Consider the following 22,531-nt stretch of genomic DNA (forward strand, 5'->3'; position numbering starts at 1 on the left):
ATATCCCCTTTTAAAATCAAGGTCCCCAAAGAATTCCTCACTTCAGGGATGTTGAAGACACATTACTCTCACAGAAGGTTATACAGGAGGAAGATTAAACACCTCCTACCACTGTTGGCAAGATCTAGCACATTCAAGTGTTTGCTCACATTCTGGAATGCATGGTCTATGCCTATACTGATTGGGCACACAAGTTTAAAAAGCAAATGCACCCGGGCATTACCAAACCCACAACACACCCCCAGTGCACATGCCGTGATCTTTGCTCCTTTGCAAAGTCCCCAGAGACTCAGAGTTCACCCTGTCCCTCCCACAGGCACGCCTCTCTCTTCCTTCATTCCTCGTTCCTGTCTGTTTGTTTAAGTACAGTGTGGGAAGCGTGTGTCCCGTTCAGAGTCCGAGTCAGTCTCTTCAGCATGTTTTTCCTGACCCCAGTCCTGGTAGCAGTGATCTGCATTTTGGTCGTGTGGATCTTTAAGAATGCCGATGGAAGCATCGAGAGACGGAAGGGGGAGACGAGAGCCAGGGCTGAGTCTCGTCCCTGGGTGGACGAGGACCTGAAAGACAACACTGACCTCCACCAAGGAGAAGAAGGTAAGGACACTTGGCAAGGCTACTGAGCTTGCGCCGTTTGAGTTTTTATGCTGAGCACCAGGTGATAGACAGCAGGGCTAATGGGGAGGAGGAAACACGTGCAGGTCAGTTTCATCAGCAGCCTCTACTTTGTAAATTAGTGTGTGACAGAGACAGAGCATCTCTCTCAGGGCGGTCAACTTGGCACCCACCCACCCTTGATTTCTGGATCAAGAGTCAGTAAAGAGCTGTCGCGAGGCTGACATTTTCCCTGGCTCCAGTCCTGTTCTGGCTGTTAAAATCTTTGTGAAGGGGCACATCACAGGCTTGTGGTGGCCTTGGGGAAAGTAGTCATGTTTTTAAAATAATGTTTATTTATTTATTCGGAGAGGAGGGGGGTGTGGAGAGAGGGAGACAGAGAATCCCAAGCATGTTCCGCGCTATCACCACAGAGTCCAATGCAGAGCTCAGTCTCACGAACCAAGAGATCATGACCTGAGCCAAAATCAAGAGTTGGACACTTAACTGACTGAGCCACCCAGGGGCCCCCAAAGTGACCAGGTTTTAATTAAGGACTTGGAAATGTACAACGTGGCATCGATCTAGGAGCTCACTACCCCTCCTTGTGCCAGGCTCTGTGGGTTAGAGACCAGTCACCGTATGTCCTCTAAGCTGGGTGTCCAATTTAGTGGATGAGGCAAGAAACAGGCAACAATCAGGGAGTAATGAGGGGCCAATGTGATCATCAGGGGCTTCAAGGAGGTGTGGGGGGTGTAGGGATGGAACAGGGAAAGGACAAATCAGGCCTGGCCAATTAATAGAACTTGAAGAACAATGGTCAGGAGGCACCTCAGTAAGAGAAGAAAGAGTGTAAGAGCAGGGATGGACCCCCTGAGAAAGATGTGGAGATGAGAAGACCCCACTGATAAAGGCGGTGGGAGGAGGGGGAAGTGAAATGGGGTGGTGACCATGGGCCCAGCCATGGCTGATCTGAGGATGAAGAGGTGGTGCGGGAGCTGGCAGGGAGAGGTTCTCCAGGAGCCTTGAGTGATCAGTCACTGCTCAGTGTTCACCTGAGGTGGGTTCGTGGGATGGACTTGATTTGAAAAGAGGCTCAGTGATTCTCAGCTGCACTGGTGATGCCCCCGCCTCAGAAGAGGCCACTGGACATGTGTGTCGGTGTGTTCTTGTGTGGGCATGTACGTGTGCACATGTTCTGAGTCGCCCTAATCACAGGATTGGGGGGTGGGGTAGACAGCTGGCGCCCAGTGCTGAGGGCCAGCAATGCTCAATGTGCTGTACCAAGGTCAAGCCCAGGCAGCCTCTTAGCAGGGCTGCCTCTCACTCTTTCCCTGAAGGACACCCCACCCGAATGCCAATCCTGCCCAGCTGAGAGGCATTTTTCCTGAACAAGGAGACGTCCGTCATGAAGGCGTATGGCGGTTTGCCCTGGTAGGGATGACCTGGATGGTGGTGGCAGTGGGAACACAGAGGAAAGAGTGAGTCAGGGCGACCTTAAAGGAAGACAACAGGGTTTAGAAATAAATTGAATATGGGGAGACGGAGAGGGTAAGAGCTGGAGGCTGGCGGAAGCAGAAGGACACGATCATAAATTGGGGGAGGGGAAAAGATCTATACAAGAGATGTTGAACATAGATAAAGACGTGTTGGATTCGAGAAGAGGACACATCTAAGCAGAAAGGGACAGGGGTCCAGGTGAGGAATACAGGCTGCAGACACTGACTGGAGAGTCACAGCGCAGGGTGATACTTGGAACTTACAAAAGTTCCAAGTGATGAATTCCCTCATGGGGTATTTGCTGGTGATAAGACTGAGCATAGAACTGGGGGCACTTGCAGGTAAGAGGGTCTTTGGTGGGAAAAAGGGACCCCAGAGAAGACCACCTGGGGATGGAGCTCCAAAATAATGACAATAGGCTCTTACAAAACACTGGCTGTGTCCACTTAGCATCGCGTTTTATGTATAGTAAACCACTCAATCTTCGTGCCAATACAGCAACAGAGGCACTATTATTACCCCCATATTAAAGATAAGGAAACTGAGGCTCTAATCCGCTAAGTCACCTGACGAAACAGGTGGTGGTAGAGCCAGGATTCAGGCAGTCTAACTCCGGAGTCCAGGCACAGAGTCAGCTGTTAGTCTGCGTTTCTCAGGAGAATAACCTAGAACAGAGAGCGCAGGAGACGACCAACAGGCTTAAAAATTCCCTGAGAGATCAGGGGTGTGTGCATTGAGGAAAGCCCACTCAATTTGAAGAGTTTGGGGGTCCAAGAGGGATTGATAAGGCTGGTGAGGAACCAGGGACTGGGATCTGGGCCTGAATGTTAGGAAAGCAGAGCAGAGCTGGATGACCCTGTCTCGTTCTTCTTGTTCATTTTGCAAAATCCTCTGCCTCTTTCTTCTTTGTTCCTCACACAGAAGAATGAATTGAATAGTTATCGGTCTCCTCAGCAGCCATGGGCACCTCTGCCCTGAATGTAGAGTTCAGTCTCTCGTCGGAATTTTTGTTGCTCAGTTAAGTGATCCCTGCTGAGTTCTCACAGGTGATCAGTGAGAAGCAGCATTTAAACCCAGGTTTGTCTGCCACTCATGTCCCTGCCCCTAACCGCCGAATGGGTGGACACGGTCTAGGAGAGGATTCGGTGCTGGTACTGCAGTTTCAGAGGGGACTGAGTAGGGGTGTCACTGAAGCATAACAAGGATTCCATTACTGAGAAAACACGGAGATGCTTTTGATGACAGCAAATGGATACCAGATTCAATGTTGAAAATTGATTATAGAGACAAAACAACAAGTATTATAGGCCATTCTCGTGTGAGTTTAGGAAAATGTGGGTACCAGTCCAACTTCCTCCAGTTTTGGCTCACAAAAGAATTCTGACTCCAAAGAATCGCATGTGTGTGGGCGGCTTGGAGAATGGGAGAGGGGTGCAGGGTGGTGGCCATGCAGACTAGACGTTTGGCACAGACTCTTGGGGAGCAGTCAAACGTGTGACTTGTTAATATTTTCAGTTTGCTGTTTAACTAACAGAGGTCTCAGAAAGAGAAATGACAAAGAGGAGACCTCAGAATGTCTCCCAGCTGTGAGCCAAAAATCCTGCACAAACATCCTAGTCAGGCCCAGATTCTTGGAAGCTCATGGAAGTGGAGAGAGGAGGAAAAGATATAAGGAACACATCTCATCAGGACCTGTTTGTTTTAGTGTTGGTGAGGATTTGTCTTCACTTAGCTTTACTGCCATCCAAAAACTGCTGTCCTAAATGAAATTTGGTCCCAGATTATGTGGTCACTACTAAGAAAGGCTAGTGTTAGGGGTGCCTGTGTGGCTGAGTTGGTTAAGTGTCAGACTTCAGCTCAGGTCAAGATCTTACAACTTGTGAGTTTGAGCCCCACATTGGACTCTGTGCTGACAGCTCAGAGCTTGGAGCCTGCATCAGATTCTGTGTCTCCTTTTCTTTCTGTCCCTCCCCTGCTCTCTCTCTTTCTCTGTCTCTTTTAAAAATAAACATTAAAAAATTTTTTTAAAAAAGAAAGGCTTTTGTTAGCAATTTTATATGGTTCAACCTAATGCACTGTGTAACTTCCAAATGAGAAAAGATAAAAACAAGGAATACTCAGTCATGCCAATGGAAAGCAGGAAAGGTAGTGGAGGACAGAAGCAAGTAAAAACCGTATATTAGAGAAGTGAGCTCAGTGGTGAGGGCAGACATATATACATAGATATGCATGTGTGTGTATGCATGTAATTTTATAAATTTCACACACAAATTCATACATCCCTGTATGCATATGTATATGTACAGGATATGTTTGTAAGTAGAGAATGCTAATAAGCAACTTCAGGGTTTGTGGCCATTAAAAACAAAAATGCCTGTGTTAAAATTATCTAGTGTGGGTAACACTTGAGAATTAAAATGTTCCCACGGACTTGGGGAAGGACAGTTGTTTTTTATGTAGCCATGATAATAGACAGCCGTTGGAACAGGTTTCGAAACTGTTCCATGGATAGATGACAACTCACCTCAGTAAAAGCTTAGCAAACCCACCAATCAGGGGCGGCCTCTTGCTTCTGAAAGCCAGTCAATCAGGGATGGATTCACTTCAGTACCAGCCCCTCTGAGCGCCAACCAATCAACAACAGTTTCAAGCAAGTAACACTGTTCCTACAGATGGTATCAATCCTTTAACATTCCTGGGAATCCATGAATCCCTGAACTTAAGCTTCCCTACCAAGTGGTGTGCTAGAGCTAGCAATGAAAGGGGGTGGGGGGAGGCAAGAACAAACTGTTAAATATTCAGGAACATTGTGAGCCATTTTCGCTCATCAGCTTGAAGTCAGGCCATGATGGGAGTATTTACACAATGGAAATTGGCAATTGCTAGAAGTCAGGCCCCCTTACCCCTCCCCTAGGGCTGTTTTAACAGCACACCACTGCCAAAAATACTATAAGAGGTCAGTACACTGCTGCGTTCACAGAGACTCTCCTTTGATAAAGGAGGCAATAAATCTGGATCTGTCTTTTCCTTTCATCATCCTTTGACACATACACCCATTAATACGTTTACATGGCTAATTTTAAAAGGTTACCAAGACTCCTGTAAGACTTTAAGGTTTTAGGGCAAAGGACAGGTAAATTCAGATGAGAGATTAGCAAAGGGAAAGGGCTTGAATGGAGTCATTGTCTTTGAGATGAAGTCTGGGTGGGTCCAAGGGGGAGGGCAGACAAACTCGGGGGCACTGGGGATACCGCAAGAGATGATGGGGCTCAGAAGGAGGTTCTGTCAAATTCACTCAGGATAGCACTGGGGAGGAAACATTTCTCTCTACCTGTCAAGATTCTTACATCTGGTCTAGGAATTAAATTGACATGAGACAGATTAACCGGAGGAAACAAACAATTACACGTGCATTGGAGTTTCAGTAATAAAATTAAAACCCAAAGAAATGATCAAGGCAGGTAGATTTTACGCATTTTAGACAGAGACAATAGATTTGTGAGGAATTGACAGGACAGAGAAAACAAATGTTTGAGAGCTTCAACAGAATTTGGGCTGAGGTAGTAGATTGGTAAAACGTAACGAGATTTGTTTCCGAAGCTTTCTTGGCTCTGAAGTTCCTGTCTCTGGTGATAAGGATCTCTTTCTACTTCCTAGTACAGGGAGAGTACCTTTCATATGAGAGATTTAGTCCTGCTTTCAGGGGGACAGAGGAGGGTCAGAGTGTCCTTCCTACATTAGCCTTTTCCCAAGTAGCTTCAGTTCAGAATAATCAACATGTCATTGTGGCACATTTGGGGGCAGCCTGTCCTGAGTCCCTATGGCTCTATTCAAGAACTTTCCATCTAACATCCAGACTGCCCAGGCCCCACACACCCTGGGAGCTGCTAGTGAAATACAGCTGAACGGCTGACAGGCCCACGTGGAAAGGGGGTGGTGGCTGAGGCAGCTTGCTCCTTGCTCCATCCTCACCGCCGGAATTTGTCTCTGCAAGAGCTGCCTCACTCTCAACCTTATTAATATTGCTTCTCAACGTTCCCCAAAATTCTGAGGAGGGAACAAGGATGACGTGACACAAATTGGCTGTCTAGCTTCATAGCTAGAAAAATAGTTGGCTCATTGGCAAAGATTTTGAAGTAGAACTCCAAAAACACAAAAGCGATTTATGCAGAGATGCAGCCCAAACAACATCAACAACCTCTGTGTTAAACACTAGAGAACACACACGGCCTCCAGCTTCTTGGCTGTTGAACCTAATCATGGCCTGTGTGGGGGTCCCGGCGTTAAAGCAATGATAGAAAGGTGAGTTGTCCTTGGTGTCGATAGCAAACCCCAAATGTGGCAGCGCAGGTTTAGGTCAAAAAGTAGACCATAGTAACATGCCTTTGTTTTGAAATATGTGGGCTTTATGCTCCAATGAACCCTCCAGAGCTGCTTGGCTGGTCTAGCGCGGGGGCAGAAGGACTAGGGTTTACAGAGGCTGTTCTCCTTCCTCTTGCCCTGAGGAGGTTGGAGGAAGGGAAAAGGTGGTACCTTTGGTGTTGGCTGAGTGCCCCACGGTACCCTGGACGCTTTCCTCCAAGCCTGCCCCCTCCCTGCCGGCAAGACGTAGACCATCCGCCCTGGGACAGGCTGCAGGAACAGCAAGACTTTCAGGGCAACCTAACGTGGCATTGATTGGGCCACTTGTCTGCCCTGCTCACTGATAACAGCCTCAAAGCCACTGCTTCAGTCGTTTACAGTGGGAACGTTTACCTTGGACTTTAGAAGCTGTGGAAATTGCCAAGTCATAAACCTGGGCTGCCTCCTTTAGTTTCTACAAATGCTGGCTGGATACTAAGAGTTGGTAACTTACCTCTCACGTAGTTGATGAGATATTTCAGGCATTTACTCACTTACCACTAAGGACAGAAGTTGTTAGACTTCATAACGAATGACACGAAAGGTATCACAGGTGTTAAAAGTCTTTATTGACGCATTTGATAAGTTCAGGGTTGGTACTGATGACACTGGGGTTTGGTTCAGAATCGATTGCTAGAAAGCTGACAGGTGTTTGCTGCCCCTCCCCCCTCACACCCACCTCATTTTAATTGAGCAAGTCGTCCTCATTAACTGTGTAAACTGCTCAGGCTAGTAAATTGTTAAAGAAGTTTCTCAGTGATGAGGAGACACAGTGATTGCTGGTATTGTCATTGCAGTTTTCAGTGTCTTTGAAGTCATTTCTTCTTGCCTTCTCTTCCCAGGGCAGTCTTCCGAGTCCTAGGATGAAGTACAGTATGTGCTTGCAAGTGCAGGAGAAAGATGACTCTCCTCCTAAACTGCACCTGGAACATCCCAGACCCCCAGGGCCAGGGGCTGGATCCTCCTGCTCTCTTTTCTTCTGTTCCTGTTGTCATTCTCATCTTTATGTGAGGGTTCCCAAAGTGACGCCCCGCCTTCTGAACTCACTTTTACTTTCACACTTGACATCTTTGCTTGAGCAACTCACAGGCATCTCTAATGTGACAGACTGATGATTCATACCCCTACTTCCCCAGATGGCTGATCACTCATTCTCAGCAGATGGTCCCACTCTCTCCTCAGGCACTAAAGCCCGCCACCTGGGACTCATCTCTAGTCCCTCTCTCCTGCTACTCCTGACCTCGCACCTCGGCAGGTCTTGCCATTTGTATGTCCAAGATGTTTCAAGAATGTGTCATTTTTTTGTTGCCTACCGAGTCCGGGCCAGCTTTCTCTTGCCCTGGCTATTCAGCGGTCTCTCGGTAGTTCTTCCTCTTTCACTTTTGTCTTCCTCCAATATGTACTCTACTTTGTTTTTTCTCACTCTGTTATATTTTCTGTCCGTTTCTCCTTGATCCATTCTAGATGTTTTCTTCTGAGCTATCTTCCACTTCACCAATTTTTTTCTTTAGGTATGTATATCCTGCTTTAAATCCATCCATTAAGTTCTCAATTCTGTTACTTTATTTTTCAGTTCTAGAAGTTTAGTTTTTCATATTTTGTTTGTCACTTTTTTATCTTTTCCTGTACCCTACAGATTTCTATAAGTTTGTGTACTTTTCCCTCTAAATATAACAATCACAGCTGTTTTATCTTTTGAGTCTGGTAATTCCAATATTTGGTTAGGTTGGAAGTCTGATTCTACTTTTCAATATCAATTTTGTTGTTTCTTGCTCAAAATGTTTTGTTTCTTGATTGCATTGCATTTCTGGTAATTGTACTTTAAATTACTTGCATACTGACATTTGCTTTTGCTAGGCAATGGAGGTATTTTCAGGCAAGACCACCTAATTCCCAGTTCAAGTTTGAGGCAGGACCCACCAAATGGCATTATCCCTTGTGGGCTGATTTACTTATGCTTCATGCTTTCTTTAAGGATCTAATCTTTGGGTCCCAGCTTATTAGCCTTCCCATTGTGTGTAGGCCTGGGCTTGAATTCCTGCTCCTTCAATTCCTGAAAATATAAAAATAAAAATTTTAAATATGTAAAGATTGGCAAGTACTATCAGAAGAAATGTGGCTTTTGTGCCTACCCACCTTTGCAGATTCATATTTCCCTTCAGTTTTGGCTTGGGAATTTCTTACTACATTGTCAGAAATTTACTGATTTTTTAAAAGACTTTAAAAGTATTTTATTTCATGATCTTGGTGGTTTTCAGCTAATGGGAGATTGTTTCAAATAAACTAGTTCGCCACTAACAGAAATTTTCATTCCTCATCCCTGTGTAGGTAAAACTTTCTTTTTCTTGATTTATAACCAGTGGAATTTGGATAGTCAATGTCAAGATCAAAATTCAGAATTCTGGAGACCAATTCTTTTCATTTTTTATTGACTCTTTTGAGCTGATAATCTTGTAGACATTTTTAAGAACTGTATTTCTTTCTTCCCATTGGCCACCTATGATTGTAGGAGAGGAGAAATAATTTTCCCTCTATTCTCTAGGTTCTTGGCTGAGACTCCCTCCCCCCCAAGAAAAGACAGATTAAGAGGATAAAAAGAAAAAGGAGCTTAAAACATGTATACCCCCTGTATACATGGGACTGACCCAGGATAATTAAGTCCCTGAAATGGCCCAAGTCACTACTTAAATGCCATTTTCAACTAAAGACAAGAGAAGGATGGGGGGGAGGGGATCTAGTTATGAGAGGTTATCAAGAAAAGCACAGTGTTTTAAGCTAGTGCAGGGTTGTTGTTCAGACTTAAGTCCACCTTCTCCATTGAAAAGAATTTCTTATGAGAGTCATCCTATTCTTCTCAGTACAGAGGTTTGTGGATGGAGATACCCTTTACCCAAGCACATGTTCCTTACAAAAAGGTGACTTTTACTCTGGTTTTCAGAACTTCTTTTGTGTCTTTTGTTTCTTAAAACTTATCAGCCCAAAATAATCCTCACTTCAAAGAGACATATTTGGGGTGGCATATTCTGCTCCCCTTCATGACCAAGAAATAGAATTTAATTTGTTGCCTTTTTTGTTCTTATTTGTAGATGCCGATGACTGGCAAGAGTCAGAAGAAGACGTTGAACATATTCCATTCTCCCATACCCGGTATCCGGAGAAGGAAATGGTGAAGAGATCCCAGGAATTTTATGAACTTCTCAATAAAAGACGGTCGGTCAGATTCATAAGTGATGAGCAAGTCCCCATGGAAGTCATTGATAATGTCATCAAAACGGCAGGTCTGTAACTGCACATTGGGTCTTTGAGAAAGTCAGCTGCAAGTGACAATATTGGAGCAGTGCTGAAGTTCAAATACAGTGAATGAGGCCTAGAATGATTAGTTTATTTATAAAATCTTACCCCAGTGTTGACTGACTGCCAGAAACATAATGATTTCCAATTTCTACAAACCTTTGACTCTTACAAACTTCCTGGGACTAGATGTGACAACAGTTTAAGACTTCTGAAATTATTGACCATTATGATCTTTTATTAAAAATAAAAATTCTGAACATACTATTATGTTTTATAAGAGAAACATCCCCTTACTTTCCCCTCCTCTTAAAATACATGCACTCTCACACACACAGACTCACTCCCCTTTGTGCATTTCTCTTTTTGGAACCAATTCTTTTAAATTACACACCATGATGCTCTAGTACTGTTTTCTAATAAACTAACAAAATTTACCTACAGGACTTTGCAAAGTAAACCACAGCAAGACAAACCCATTTTCAATATAAACTGATATTTCCACAGAGGAAAATAGAAGAATTACAGAAAAGTTGGGGAGGAGGAGTCAGAGAAACCCCCCTAGTTGAGAGTCTCCTCTGATTGGAGTGTTACTCCTATATAAATCACATTTAAGCTCATTTCCAAAGATTATTATGTGGCCATTGTGAATCCATTGCTCAAATTAAAAGGAAGCAAGAATAAAGCATTTCATTTCAGTTAAGAATCCAAATGCACTGGCTAGCTGTTTGTCGAACACTGTAGTCACTAATTTGCTTCTGTATATCTATCTGTACTTTGTGTGGCGTGCGTATATGATGGTCAGATAAATTTGGCACAACTGAAAACATTAGGAAACAAAGTATTTCTTATGTGTAGTGATGCAAATATTTAGGGGACAAACAACACAGGTACAAAGGGAACCAGAATCACTCTGTTCAGAAATCTGGGCTTTATGTTTAGCTCTTGGCTTGCATTTCACAATCAATCACGGCCTCTTGACCAAAGAGAGTGGTGGATGGCAAACAAGAGCCCCATCAAGTAGGCAGTCCTGTCCCCCCTGGTGTAGAGTTTATGGCATTAAATTACTCACTAGGAAGAATGGAATAGTTGCCTCTGAAATAACCTATTCGAGGGTCACTGTGGTCTCTCGCTGGGAACAGCTGGCCACCTCTAGGACAACAGGGTGACACCTAGATCAGAAGCTGGCCCTGGTTGGAGTCTGAAAGGGAATTCAAGGTCCTTGGGCACTGAGATACACCACGAAGCTCTGTCCCAGGATCCTGGAGACCATCCAAGCGTGGGCTTAGGCTTCTCATAGTCCTTGCATACTGAGCACCCAGGGCCGAGTGTTCTCACGTGTCACCAGTGGGACCACAATCCCCACACTTTCACATTCAGCATTCTGATACAGGTACCAAACAATTTATAGTTGGGTTACTTCTTGTGAGTGGTTTTTTTAATTTTTATTTAAAGTTTATTTATTTATTTTGAGAGAGAGAGGGAACACCAGCAGTGGAGAGGAAGAGAGAAAGGGAGAGAGGGAACCCCAAGTAGGCTCCACCAGCACAGAGCTCACCACCATGTTCGAACCCTGACCCTCAAGATCAGGACCCCAGACAAAGTCAAGAGTCAGACACCTAACCGAGAGATTACCCAGGCACCCCTCTCATGAGTGTTTTAAAAGCCATTTTATCATTTCAATTTTACCATTTCAATAAGCTTCATAACTTTATCCTTTTCTGTGAATCTCAAGGGGCACTTGGGTGGCTCAATTGGTTAAGTGCTGGACTTTTAGTATTGGTGTAGGTTCATGAGTTCGAGCTCTACATCTATTCTCTCTCTCTCCCTGTCATGCTTTCTCTCAAAATAAATCAACTGAAAAAAATAATATAAAAAACAACATTTTGGAGAATTCGGGCTGTCTGAATTTTCCTTTTGGGTTCCCTTAGTGGTCGTGGTCGTGTTTTTTCCCCACATAATTAGAGAAGCAGTGATAAATTCCCAGTTGACCTCAGTGAGTTGGTCTGTGGCCCCTGAAGTGATGCAGAATGAAACAGAAGACAGTCACCTACCAGAGTCTGTGGCCAAGCACTTCATTCACCAGGGGACTGAACTTCATTCTTCATCAAGGATGAGTTATTGTATTTATTCTTAACAAACATTCTCACATTTTCCTATGTTTTCATTTCTGATTTTAATTTTATGGCTGATAGGAACCGCCCCAAGTGGGGCCCACACGGAGCCCTGGACCTTTGTGGTTGTGAAGGACCTGGACGTGAAACACAAGATTCGGGAGATCATTGAGGAAGAGGAGGAAATAAACTATTTGAAAAGGATGGGACGCCAATGGGTTACAGACCTGAGGAAACTGAGGTACAAAAGTTGATGGAATGGTTAACCTCTCTGTGCCTTAGTTTCCTCCTATGGAAAATGAGGATGCCTAGGATTCACTTCATTATGAGGATTAAATGTATAAGCAAGTTTGTGAGCATGCAGAACAGTGATGACAGGTGGGAAGTGCCATCTGCGTCATTGGTAAATAAAAGGACTTGGACCTGGGTCCAAGTAAATACACCTTTGAGGACTTTACTTTTCTCCCATCTGGAATGTAAGATTGTGAAATAAATATTTCTCAGGACCTTTACTGAAGCAAATTACATTTGCTAACGTGATAACATCTTCCAAGTAATCTTAGCACATGGTTAGTAAGAGTAAAAATTTAGCACAAGTGTAATATCTATTAGGCATCCGTAACTGTGTGGGCTTCCTCATCTCTAGGAAAGAAACATGGTGGAACTCCTTGTAACTAGACTTAAGGCAGAGCCTTGTGCACTGGGGGAGGCCCCACAAGCGTTCATTTTCTCTCTTAGCTGCCCCTGCCAGCGACTCGTGGAGTCCTGTTTGCCCACTGAGGGGCAGTCATCCTTCATGACGCCTCAGATGCGTCCCATAACTCTGTCGCTTTTGTCATCACAGCAGTCACCTTCCATTGTATAGACTCAGCTTTGTCCTTCACAGAGTCTTCTTTATGAACACTGTCCTCCCCACAAAGGCCACTTCCTTTCCCCTCCGGTGTGTTCTGAGGCTGAGTATGAGAAGGGACAGTGGGCAGAGATGTCGGTCCTTCCTTCCGAGAAGGGAAGCTTGCTTTAGTCTTTGGCATTTAGAATGCAAGGGTGCTCACAGCGATGGCTCCCAGCCGTGGGCCTTCGGTGGCCAGGCCTGGGGTGTTACGGGGTGTTATCCAACATCCCAGTGTGACACAGCTTGTGATACAAGAAAAGTGAGACAAGGTGATGAGCTGGCAGCCCTGGGGACAGGAGGGGACCTCTCCTCCAGGAGTCAGGGCCGAGTGATGGGAGGAGGGTCTCTTGGCTCTGCTCCCACCGCGTTTATTTGGCCCCAGAGACCATTTTGTAACTGAAGACATGTAAACCCTAGTACACTGATGCCTTTTGGGACTGTAACTTATTACCGTGCTCTGGAACCAGTGTGGAATATTAAAAAAAGAAATATAAAAATCTTATTGCATATTCATGGGAAAAATGGGATGGGTAAAAATTAAGTTGAGTTCCTACCCTTAGAGAGGTGTCCTGCTCTATGCCTGCACAGTGCCTACAAAATGCCGCCAGCCCCTGACGTTTTCCCCAGTGAAGACAGAATTAGTCACTCTCACGTCTCTGTGCTCAAAGCACCTAATACAGAACTTCTGTGCATCTAACAATGGCCATTTTATCACATAGTATTTTACTTATTGGCTTACTTTTCTTCTCATATTTTAGGAACGTTATAGACTTTCTTTGGAGGCAATATGTACACACACATTTTCATAAAATTTTAGGGGGTCCAGGTTTCAAAATGTCTTACACCATCTAGCATAGTGCCACTGCATAGTAGGTAATTGAATGCATGTTAAATTGAGTTGCAAATGAACATATGTCCTGACATCCTGTTTGAATTAACTCTGAAACCCATGGCTGTTCTTAAAGACTCTATAGACAATCTGGGTCGAACCTGCTGGTCAAACCTCATGTTCTTCCGTGTGCTGGTGTCAGCCCTCCAGCCCCGGCCGAAGGGGCTAGCTGTCCTTCTATTAATAAGTCTTGTTGTTGTGGTTTTATTAGTTGTAATGTGAGATCATAATAAGTCCTTGTAAAACGGAACACACCAGAAATATCAGATACTAATGTACATCTAGACAAAACTAAATAAGTACAAAAATCATTAAAAATTACTAACCTGCCTTTGACCCAAGGCAAATTGCTTCATTTTCACCGTGCATTAAAATTTTTGAAATTATTCACTATAAAATACTATTAGTAGTAATGATAAAACTAACACACACCTAGCAGTGTGTACTAGGTACACTTTATATACTTGACTGATATCACCCTCATAATGGCTGTGTGAGGGGAGTGTATAATAGTGTCTTACAGAGGGGCGCCCAGGTGGCTCAGCCGGTTAAACGTTTGACATCGGCTCAGGTCATGATCTTGTGGTTTGTGGGTTCGAGCCCCACATCAGGCTCTGTGCTGACAGCATAGAGCCTGGAGCCTGCTTCAGATCCTCTGTCTCCCTCTCTCTCTGCCCCTTCCCCACTCAAGCTCAGTCTCTCTCTCAAAAATAAATAAATATTTTTCAAAAATTTTTTAAATAGTGCCTTTTACATATCCAGGAACTGAGCCATGGGAAATTAAGTAGGTTGCCCAACATGAAAAAATGCATCAGCTCTAGAGTTTACCTTCTTTCTGAACAACAAATGTTCTTCCTCTTTGTAAAGAGAAAAGAACTGATAGCAGCCCAAGCTGACTAACCTGGTTGAAGCATGACAAGGTAGCTTTGAAAATGTGACCTGTAGAAGTCGATTGTGTAAGAGGAGCCATAGAAAATTGCTTAAGTGAGTTTAGTATGTTTGAAATCAGTGAAACACAACTAGGCTTCAAATGAAATCCTCTTTTATTGTTTAATGACATAATGTATCCTGAGAAAGATTCTAATGTGTGTCGGTGCATGAGTAGGCTTTGAGTACCTGTGCTAGAATAAAGCTGTTGCCAAATGTATGGATTAGGGGAGTGGAATGGAGAAAGATATGCTCTTTAGCTAGAAAGCAAACATTTAAACGTCGTATATATACTTCGCACGAATTACCTCCCACTCCCATGAAGTTCCCTGCCTTTTCTCCATAACTGGCTTGGCAGCATTACCATCTTTGCACCTGTAATTTTGGCTAAACTTGACCATCATTTTTTTCTTCTCCTTTGCTCTTGTACCAGACCTGGTACAGCTCCAGCTTCTACATGTTCCCAAGGTCTCTTGGCCCATTTCCATCGTCTCCTTGTCTGGTCCCCCTTAAACTTGCCCCTTGCCCACACCGATCTGCCTCTTTCTAAAACAGATCTGAGCATGTGTTGCTTTTGCTCTGAAGCTCGTGGTCCTGTTCTGTTCCCCACCAAACAAAGTCCAGGACTCTGCAAAATCTGTATGTAACCTGCCAGTTCACCGGTGCTCCACCACGCACCCCGTCCTCCAGCCTACTATGCTTCTGGAAACCCCCTGACCTGCCAAGCATCCTCTGTCCTGACTCTGCCTTTACTCATTGCCTCGCTAACATGTTCTCCCCGCTGTCTCCTCACCACCCAGTCCTCACCACTCCACCTCAAGGGAAATTTTGGAAATGTCCTTCTAACATTCTTATTCAAAATTACCAACTCTTCATTTGGAGAGCTCCTAATGCAATTGACTTATATTTCTTTAATATCCATTACCACGTTTTAGTTTGCTAAATTTTACACATTGTCCTCTGGGTTATAGGACCCTCATTTGTGTCTTTCTGCATTTCATGTGCCTTGCCTCACTAGGCCCTCATTAACACGTGTTTATTGAATTGAATGACCTTGGACAGAAAACTATGAATAAGACACAATAAACAAAAATTCTTTTTTCAATTTAAACATAAAATACAATAAATGCTTTTATTTGAGATGTAAACAAGATAAGGTTGTACCAAAAAAAAAAAAGAAGAACAAAAATTGTTAAGAGCAAAAAGTCTCTGGAATATCTTTTTTTTTTTTTTTCCCTCCAGGACCAATTGGATTAAGGAGTACTTGGACACAGCACCCGTTTTGATTCTAATTTTCAAACAAGTACATGGGCTCGCTGCAAATGGCAAAAGAAAGGTCCACTACTACAACGAGATCAGTGTTTCCATCGCGTGTGGCATCCTCCTGGCTGCTCTTCAGGTGTGTTACCCTCTCATCCCACCCCAAAGAGAGGAGTGACACTTGAAAGCCAAACAGTGGCCTTATTCATAAAATTTCAGCTAAGTTTTGAGTTGAGAGACATTTGGAAGTTGTTTATCCCAAGTTGAATTCCTAAGAAAGGTAACGTGATGTGAAAAATGACCCTGGAAGCCTGGACTGGTAAGTATCCTGGTGCCACACACTGGGATCCTTCTGGAAAAGGACTTAGAACATCACTTCAGGCTCAGAAAAAAGGGTCATTGTGTTTGCCTTCATCTATAACAACTCACGGCTTCGAGTTTCAGCAGACACACTGCCTCGCTGTGCTCACTGTGGTTAGCGTCAATGGAATGACTAAAAAGCTATAAAGACAACTCTTTCATAGAACCCCTTTCCTGAAAAGTCGAGCTTCCATTGCATGGCAGTGGAAAGATGTCTATGTGCTTTAAAAAATTCCATCTGGGGGGTAGCTTGAGCAATGCTGAGCATGAAACAGAGCAAGATTGAGGTACACCTTTTACATGATCCGGTTCATTCACTCAGCTCCTTCTGTGTGGCAGGTCTGGGTGGGGGTTCACCAGGGATACCTGTGTGTGCATTCTGGTGGGGACTGGGGGACTGGGGGTAGAGAGAGACAGCAAGCACATAAAATAAATGAAACAAACCAGATGATAAGTGCGAGTGATCCTACTTCCAAGGGACAATCAGTTCCAAAAAACGACATGCCTCTTCACTAGCTCAAAGCAACATTTGTATGGCGAGAATACATTGCAAAATAGTCATCGCTACACAAAAGAGAACTATGCTTCTAGATTACTTGAAAAGTTTGCCTAGAGGAAGGGCCATCTTATTTCCTTCATAATTCTGTGAGTATGTAAATAAAGGAAGTGATGTGCGACATCGGGCCACGGGGACGCACTGTTCATTCATCTGCTGCAAGGAGCAAATAGGGGACAAAGATTTTTGAGCTCTGAATCCACAGCCTCCTCACATTAGTGTTGAGTTTGCTGCCCTCTAGCGTCGCCTCATGCATAATGCTGAGCGTAGGTCCTATTTGTGAGGAAGGAAAGAGGAATCTTCCTGAAGCCCCCCATCTGCACAGACCGCATCCTGAGTGGACCAAAGAGCCTGTCCTGTAGGACTCTCAAAGGCAGTTCTAGAACTTCTGTCTGGCTCAGGCTTAGCGGTGACCCTCTGACTGGGAAATCAGAGGGGATGGAGATAGTTTGAGAAACATCTTGAAGCTGCATGAGATTTTTATTAGGTGTTTAGTATCTGAAGGGGCTTGTAGAGAGGTGGATGGAGTAATTCTTTGACTTCCAACGGATCCCTAGGCGACTGGGCCTCTGTCATCGGACATAAGTGTTCTCAGCGGGAAATGACAGTCTGCCTGTAGTGCTGGTCATGGAGGCAGAGGAACGCCCTGCTGTTTGGGCCATTCCTTGGGTGAATTTGGACCCCCCCCCAAATTTCCTTTCAGGAAATATCCCTTCCTATTTCCTAACCATCAGTGGCAAATATGGCAAGTATTTTTCTTCTAAAGAAGCTTCTCACTGTTTGGTTCAAGGAACGTGGGGACTAGGGAGGTTGAGGAGACCCGGGGAGGTTTCAGGTACACTTGCCTGAGCTGGCGGACCCTGGGCTGCCCGCCTTCAGGGAAATGATGGGACAAGCAGGCCTAATAGGGACCAGAGTGTCCCCAGCCCGCAAGCAAAGCCGTGACTTCACCCACTGACTTGACAATGTATTCTCTCTCCTTCGGTTGTAGAACGCAGGACTGGTGACTGTCACTACCACACCTCTCAACTGTGGTCCCCGTCTGAGGGTGCTCCTGGGCCGCCCCACAAACGAAAAGCTGTTGATGCTGCTCCCCGTGGGGTACCCCAGCAAAGAAGCCACGGTGCCCGACCTAACTCGGAAACCCCTGGATCAGATCATGGTGACCGTGTAGGCAGGAGCCCGTCTGGGATGCTGGCAGACGGTGACCTGGTCCTCTCTTGTTCCTCTTGGGTCCGCAGGCTGCTCTTTCCACGGGTATCAGGTCCCCCGGCCCTTCACTCCACGCAAGAAACCTTTCCACAGGAGTCTGAAAACTCCTCGTGTGACTAGGTGAACATATATCCCAAGAGAACAATGGATATATGTTATATATATATATGATATATGTCTCTTCCATTTCCCATCCGCTTTGGAAATGCATAAAAATTTTACTAAGAACTACTAGTTCTTAGTAAATTTTAAGATTTTAAAATTGTTCCAGAAAAATCCCTGGTGATTTTTTTTCTCTTACACTTTAAAAACTTGTATACAAGGGGGGCGCCTGGATGGCTCAGTCAGTTAAGCGTCTGACTTCAGCTCATGTCATGATCTCACAGTTTGTGGGTTCGAGCCCCGCGTTGGGCTCTGAGCTGTCTTCGGATTCTGTCTCCCTCTCTCTCTCTGCCCCTCCCCTGCTCTCACTCTGTCAATCTCTCTCTCTCTCTGAAAAATAAAAATAAACATTAAAAAAATTTTAAAGCTTGTATGCAGGAAAGATTCATCAGAAAGTTTAATGTAGCCCCCAAGAACTCAGCTACGTGATCATCCTTGAATTTACAGTTAGACTAACCAAATAGCCTCCGCCCTCTGACTTCTGGTGGCTCTTAGGCCACACGTGTGCTTTTGAGATAAACTCTCATATTGAACTTTGTGGATATCCTGCCCGTCTTTAAGAAGTGACTAGCAAACTAATCGAAGTGTCAGAGTCCCAGAATAGCCAGTGCATGCTGAGCAGGTCATTGGCAACCCCGTGACCATGTAAAGGGTTGGTTGTGTCATCCCATGGTGCATTGGAGCTGGATCACACCAGCCCGTGGAAGCAGATTGTTAAATATTCAGCAATTTGGTGAGAAATCACCCATGGTGGGAGTCTTTGCACGGCTGCGATTGGCTGATACTACAAATCCTTTCCTTCTTCTTGAAGAGAACCGTGTTCCACGCCCAGCACTAACCTGTATCTCTCTTCTTTTCTACTCCAGTCCACAGAAGACGTTTTCCTTTTGTCCAGATGGCGCTCAAGAGGTTTGGGGCTGATGGGGTGTGGGGTGTTAGGCTGGGGATGCCAGACCCCCACTGCCACTGCTCACTCTGTCTTCCCTTCCCGGGGCATTGCACACACAGGCACACTTGGAGCTCACACCGGTGTCCATCTAGCATCCCCAGGCCCCATACCGCTCTTTCTCCCTTCTGCCACCCTTTTCCTATTCTTTTTACTCAGCTTCCTCAAGAAAAATCTTTTCTATCTCTTTTCATTCCACTTGTGAGTCACACAATTTAGAAAAAGCCATTAGTATTTTTTATGCGTGAGAGCTGGTGACAAATCTGTGTCAGAGAAAAGGAGGACTTTTTTTTTTAATATTATTAGATATTACAAGAACCTGTGCCCTCAACCTCCCAAGTCCTTCGAGGGATCTAGAAGTCTCCTTTAGAATCTCCAAAATCTTCCATCTGTATTTTCACTTTTCTTTAAACATGGTTTCCCCAAGGCTACACATTTTAATAAATGAGAACATTCTTATAGTTTGTTTCTCTTTCTTAATTAGTGTGTGACAGGTGTTTGTCCCGTACTCTTTATTGTAAATGAGCATCATATGGCCTTAGTATTCCTCCATGGGCTGGGAACCTATGGGAGCCTAACCACTGTGTTTCAGATTGTCATAAATAGGAAAAAGATACTCTAAATTCCAAGTTTCAGAATAATAAACGCACTTCGGTGTTTTAGTGCAAAAAAACTGGGGGACGCCTGCTTCTGTGTCTCCCTCTCCCTCTGCCCCTCTCCAGCTCACAATCTGTCTCTGTCTCTCTCAAAAATAAATAAAACATTTAAAAAATATTTTAAAAAAGGATTTAGTCTTGACTTTAGCTGTATCTGATTGGGTTCTGGGAAACTCTACAGGGGTCCGTTTAATGAGTAATACAAAGACTTCATTTTCAGGGAAGAGGGTATGGGATGTAAAGTAAGATCCCATGACAACAATCAATGTCAGAAAAAGAGGCAAATCTCCATATGGTCTGGAGTCTGGCCCGCACTCCCAGTCCACAGACTCGCTAATGTAGCTGGCGGGCTCGGCTGGGCTGCTGAGGACGCCGGGGGATGCGCGCCCACCCACTGAGCCCAGTTCGGCGGGCTGCGTTCAAAGAAACGTCGGATGCTTCTTGCTTATCCAATAATACCTGACGAGTAATTAATATCTTTCTTGCCTTCGCTTGAGAACACAGCAAAGGAGGTTCCAAAACTTAAAACCCTCTTTCCCATCTTCCTCTCTCTAAATACGTGTCTAGCCAACAAAGTACGGCAGCTGTTCCCAAAGTATGTATCTTCCCCGTTTGTTAATCGTCTCAAACTCTTGCACAAGATCTCTCTACACAGGCCCTCTTACAGCCTTGTCCCTTCCCACTTTCTGTGTCTGCTTTTCTCTGTCACTTTTCAGCATTGTACACCCAGCTGGCCCTTCCAGCCCCTTCAGACATTTCCCCACCTCCAGCCTAGCTACTCTGATCCTGGTAATAAAGGCCTACTAATAGCAGGCGAGGGGAGACTTGTCTTAGCGGGGCAGGGAGCGGAGAGGAGATGGTGCAGCCTTGTTTGGAAGTATCACCTTCATGGTCATGTCTAGGAAACAAGGGTGGCGGTGGGTGTAAAAGTTAAGCACGTGAGCTTAGGAGTCACAGGGCCTGATTTATATCCCTGCTCTACCACAGATCTAAAGAAAAAATTCTTATTTCTTTGCTGATCTGTCTCCAATTGCCTAATGGAGGCTTGTATCTGCCGTACAAAATGGCGGCAATCATGCTTACCTTGCAGAGTCTAGCACGGTCCCTGGTGCACAGCATTCTTCCACAGTAGGTGTCTTTATCGAGGTGGTGGTGGTTGACCGTCATCATAAGGCAGCCCTGTTTTGGGACCCGGGTGAACAAAGGTAAGAAGAGTGTACCAGAGACCCCCTCCTCTTTAGGGGACAAGCCCGGCTGTGGCTGGGTGGCAGGTGCAGGACCAGATGAAGCTGTCCCAGAGGACATCAGCCTCACCACGTCTCAGAGCTCCTCAGTGGGGCCCACCGCTGGGAATTTATGTTTTCCTCTGTGTGGTTAACATTACCAATTTGATACGTGCATATTTAATCTTTTTACTTAAAAATCACAATGGGAAGATGTGGCTGTCACCTTGACCCAGTGACAACTCTTAGCACACACCACCAATAGAAGGATCACTGACATTAAGTGCCTCCTACTGGGATACAACATGAAGGATTCAGCATCACATTTTGGGCTGATATGTCCCAAAGGAAACTTATCAAGCCTGTATCACTAACTTCCAGTTTACAGTACGGGATACGTCAAAGATATTACGGGTTTGGTTCCGGACCACTTCAATTAAGCAAATATTGCACTAAGCAAGTCAAATGAATTTTTTGGTTTCCTAGTGCACATAAAAGTTGTTTACACTATAATGAAGTCTATTAAGTGTGCAATTATAGTATGTCTAAAAATAACAATGTACATACCTTAATCTAAAATACTTTAGGAGCACCCGGGTGGCTCAGTCAGTTAACCGTCTGAGTTTGGCTCAGGTCATGATCTCACGGTTCATGAGTTTGAGCCCCACATCGGGTTCCTTGCACTCATAGTGCAAGGTATGGTTGGAATTCTCTCTCTTCTTCTCTCTGACTCTCTCTCTCAAAATAAAAAAATAAACATTAAAAAAATAAAAATACTTTCTTGAGAAAAAATGCTAGTCATCATTTGAGCTTTCAGCAAATGAGTCATAACAAATGACATATCAATACGACAACTATGATAGTAATGAAAATGTTTGAAATATGAGAATGACCAACGTTTAACACAGAGACATGAAGTGAACAAATGCTGTTGGAAAAAAATGGCGCTGATGGACTTTCTTGAGGTAGGGTTGCCACAAACCTTCAATTTGTGAAAAATGAAATATCTGCAAAGCTCAGGGGAAGAAGTGCAGTGCGATAAAATGAGGTATGCCTGTAAATAGAGGCTAGGGAAACAGGTTGGCGGATATGATGAAACAATCAGAGGGGCACCTATGTGGTTTAGTCGGTTAAGCAACTGACTTCAGCTTAGGTCATGATCTCAAGCTTCATGAGTTCGAGCCCCACATTAGGTTCTGTGCTGATGGCTCAGAGCCTGGGGCCTACTTTGGGTTCTCTCTCTTTCTCAAAAATAAATAAACATTAAAAAAAAAGGAGAGAAACAATCAGAAAAAACAAGAATGTGGATCCTTCTACCAGAAATAGGCCTAGACTCTTCCCAAGTCAATGTCTCCAAGGGGAAAAAACAGGAGTGTCACTGTTCTGTCACTCAAAGTGTGTTCCCACAGCGGCACTGTGATACAGGCTGACATTCAAGGATGTCTGCTCTGGCCCATCCTGGCTAATGCAGCTCTCAGTTACAAATTTCCTCCTGGCAAAGTGGGAGTCTTTTAAGTGAGTCCTACAAAAGGTGCGCATGGATGGCTGCCA

The 22,531-nt window shown here is 44.5% G+C and overlaps 1 protein-coding gene across 1 annotated transcript; it reads left to right on the forward strand.

Annotated features, from left to right (window-relative positions):
- Window positions 1-377: 377 nt before the first annotated feature.
- On the forward strand, window positions 378-18,056 carry IYD (iodotyrosine deiodinase). Its single transcript, XM_029944791.1, has 5 exons — window positions 378-594; window positions 9,579-9,770; window positions 11,979-12,138; window positions 15,848-16,004; window positions 17,773-18,056. Exons 1-5 carry the CDS (start codon window positions 417-419, stop codon window positions 17,953-17,955), a joined length of 870 nt encoding a protein of 289 aa, XP_029800651.1. The 5' UTR covers window positions 378-416; the 3' UTR covers window positions 17,956-18,056.
- The last annotated feature ends 4,475 nt before the right edge of the window (window positions 18,057-22,531 follow it).

The sequence above is a fragment of the Suricata suricatta genome, chromosome 7 (assembly GCF_006229205.1).
Source record: "Suricata suricatta isolate VVHF042 chromosome 7, meerkat_22Aug2017_6uvM2_HiC, whole genome shotgun sequence".
NCBI lineage: Eukaryota > Metazoa > Chordata > Mammalia > Carnivora > Herpestidae > Suricata > Suricata suricatta.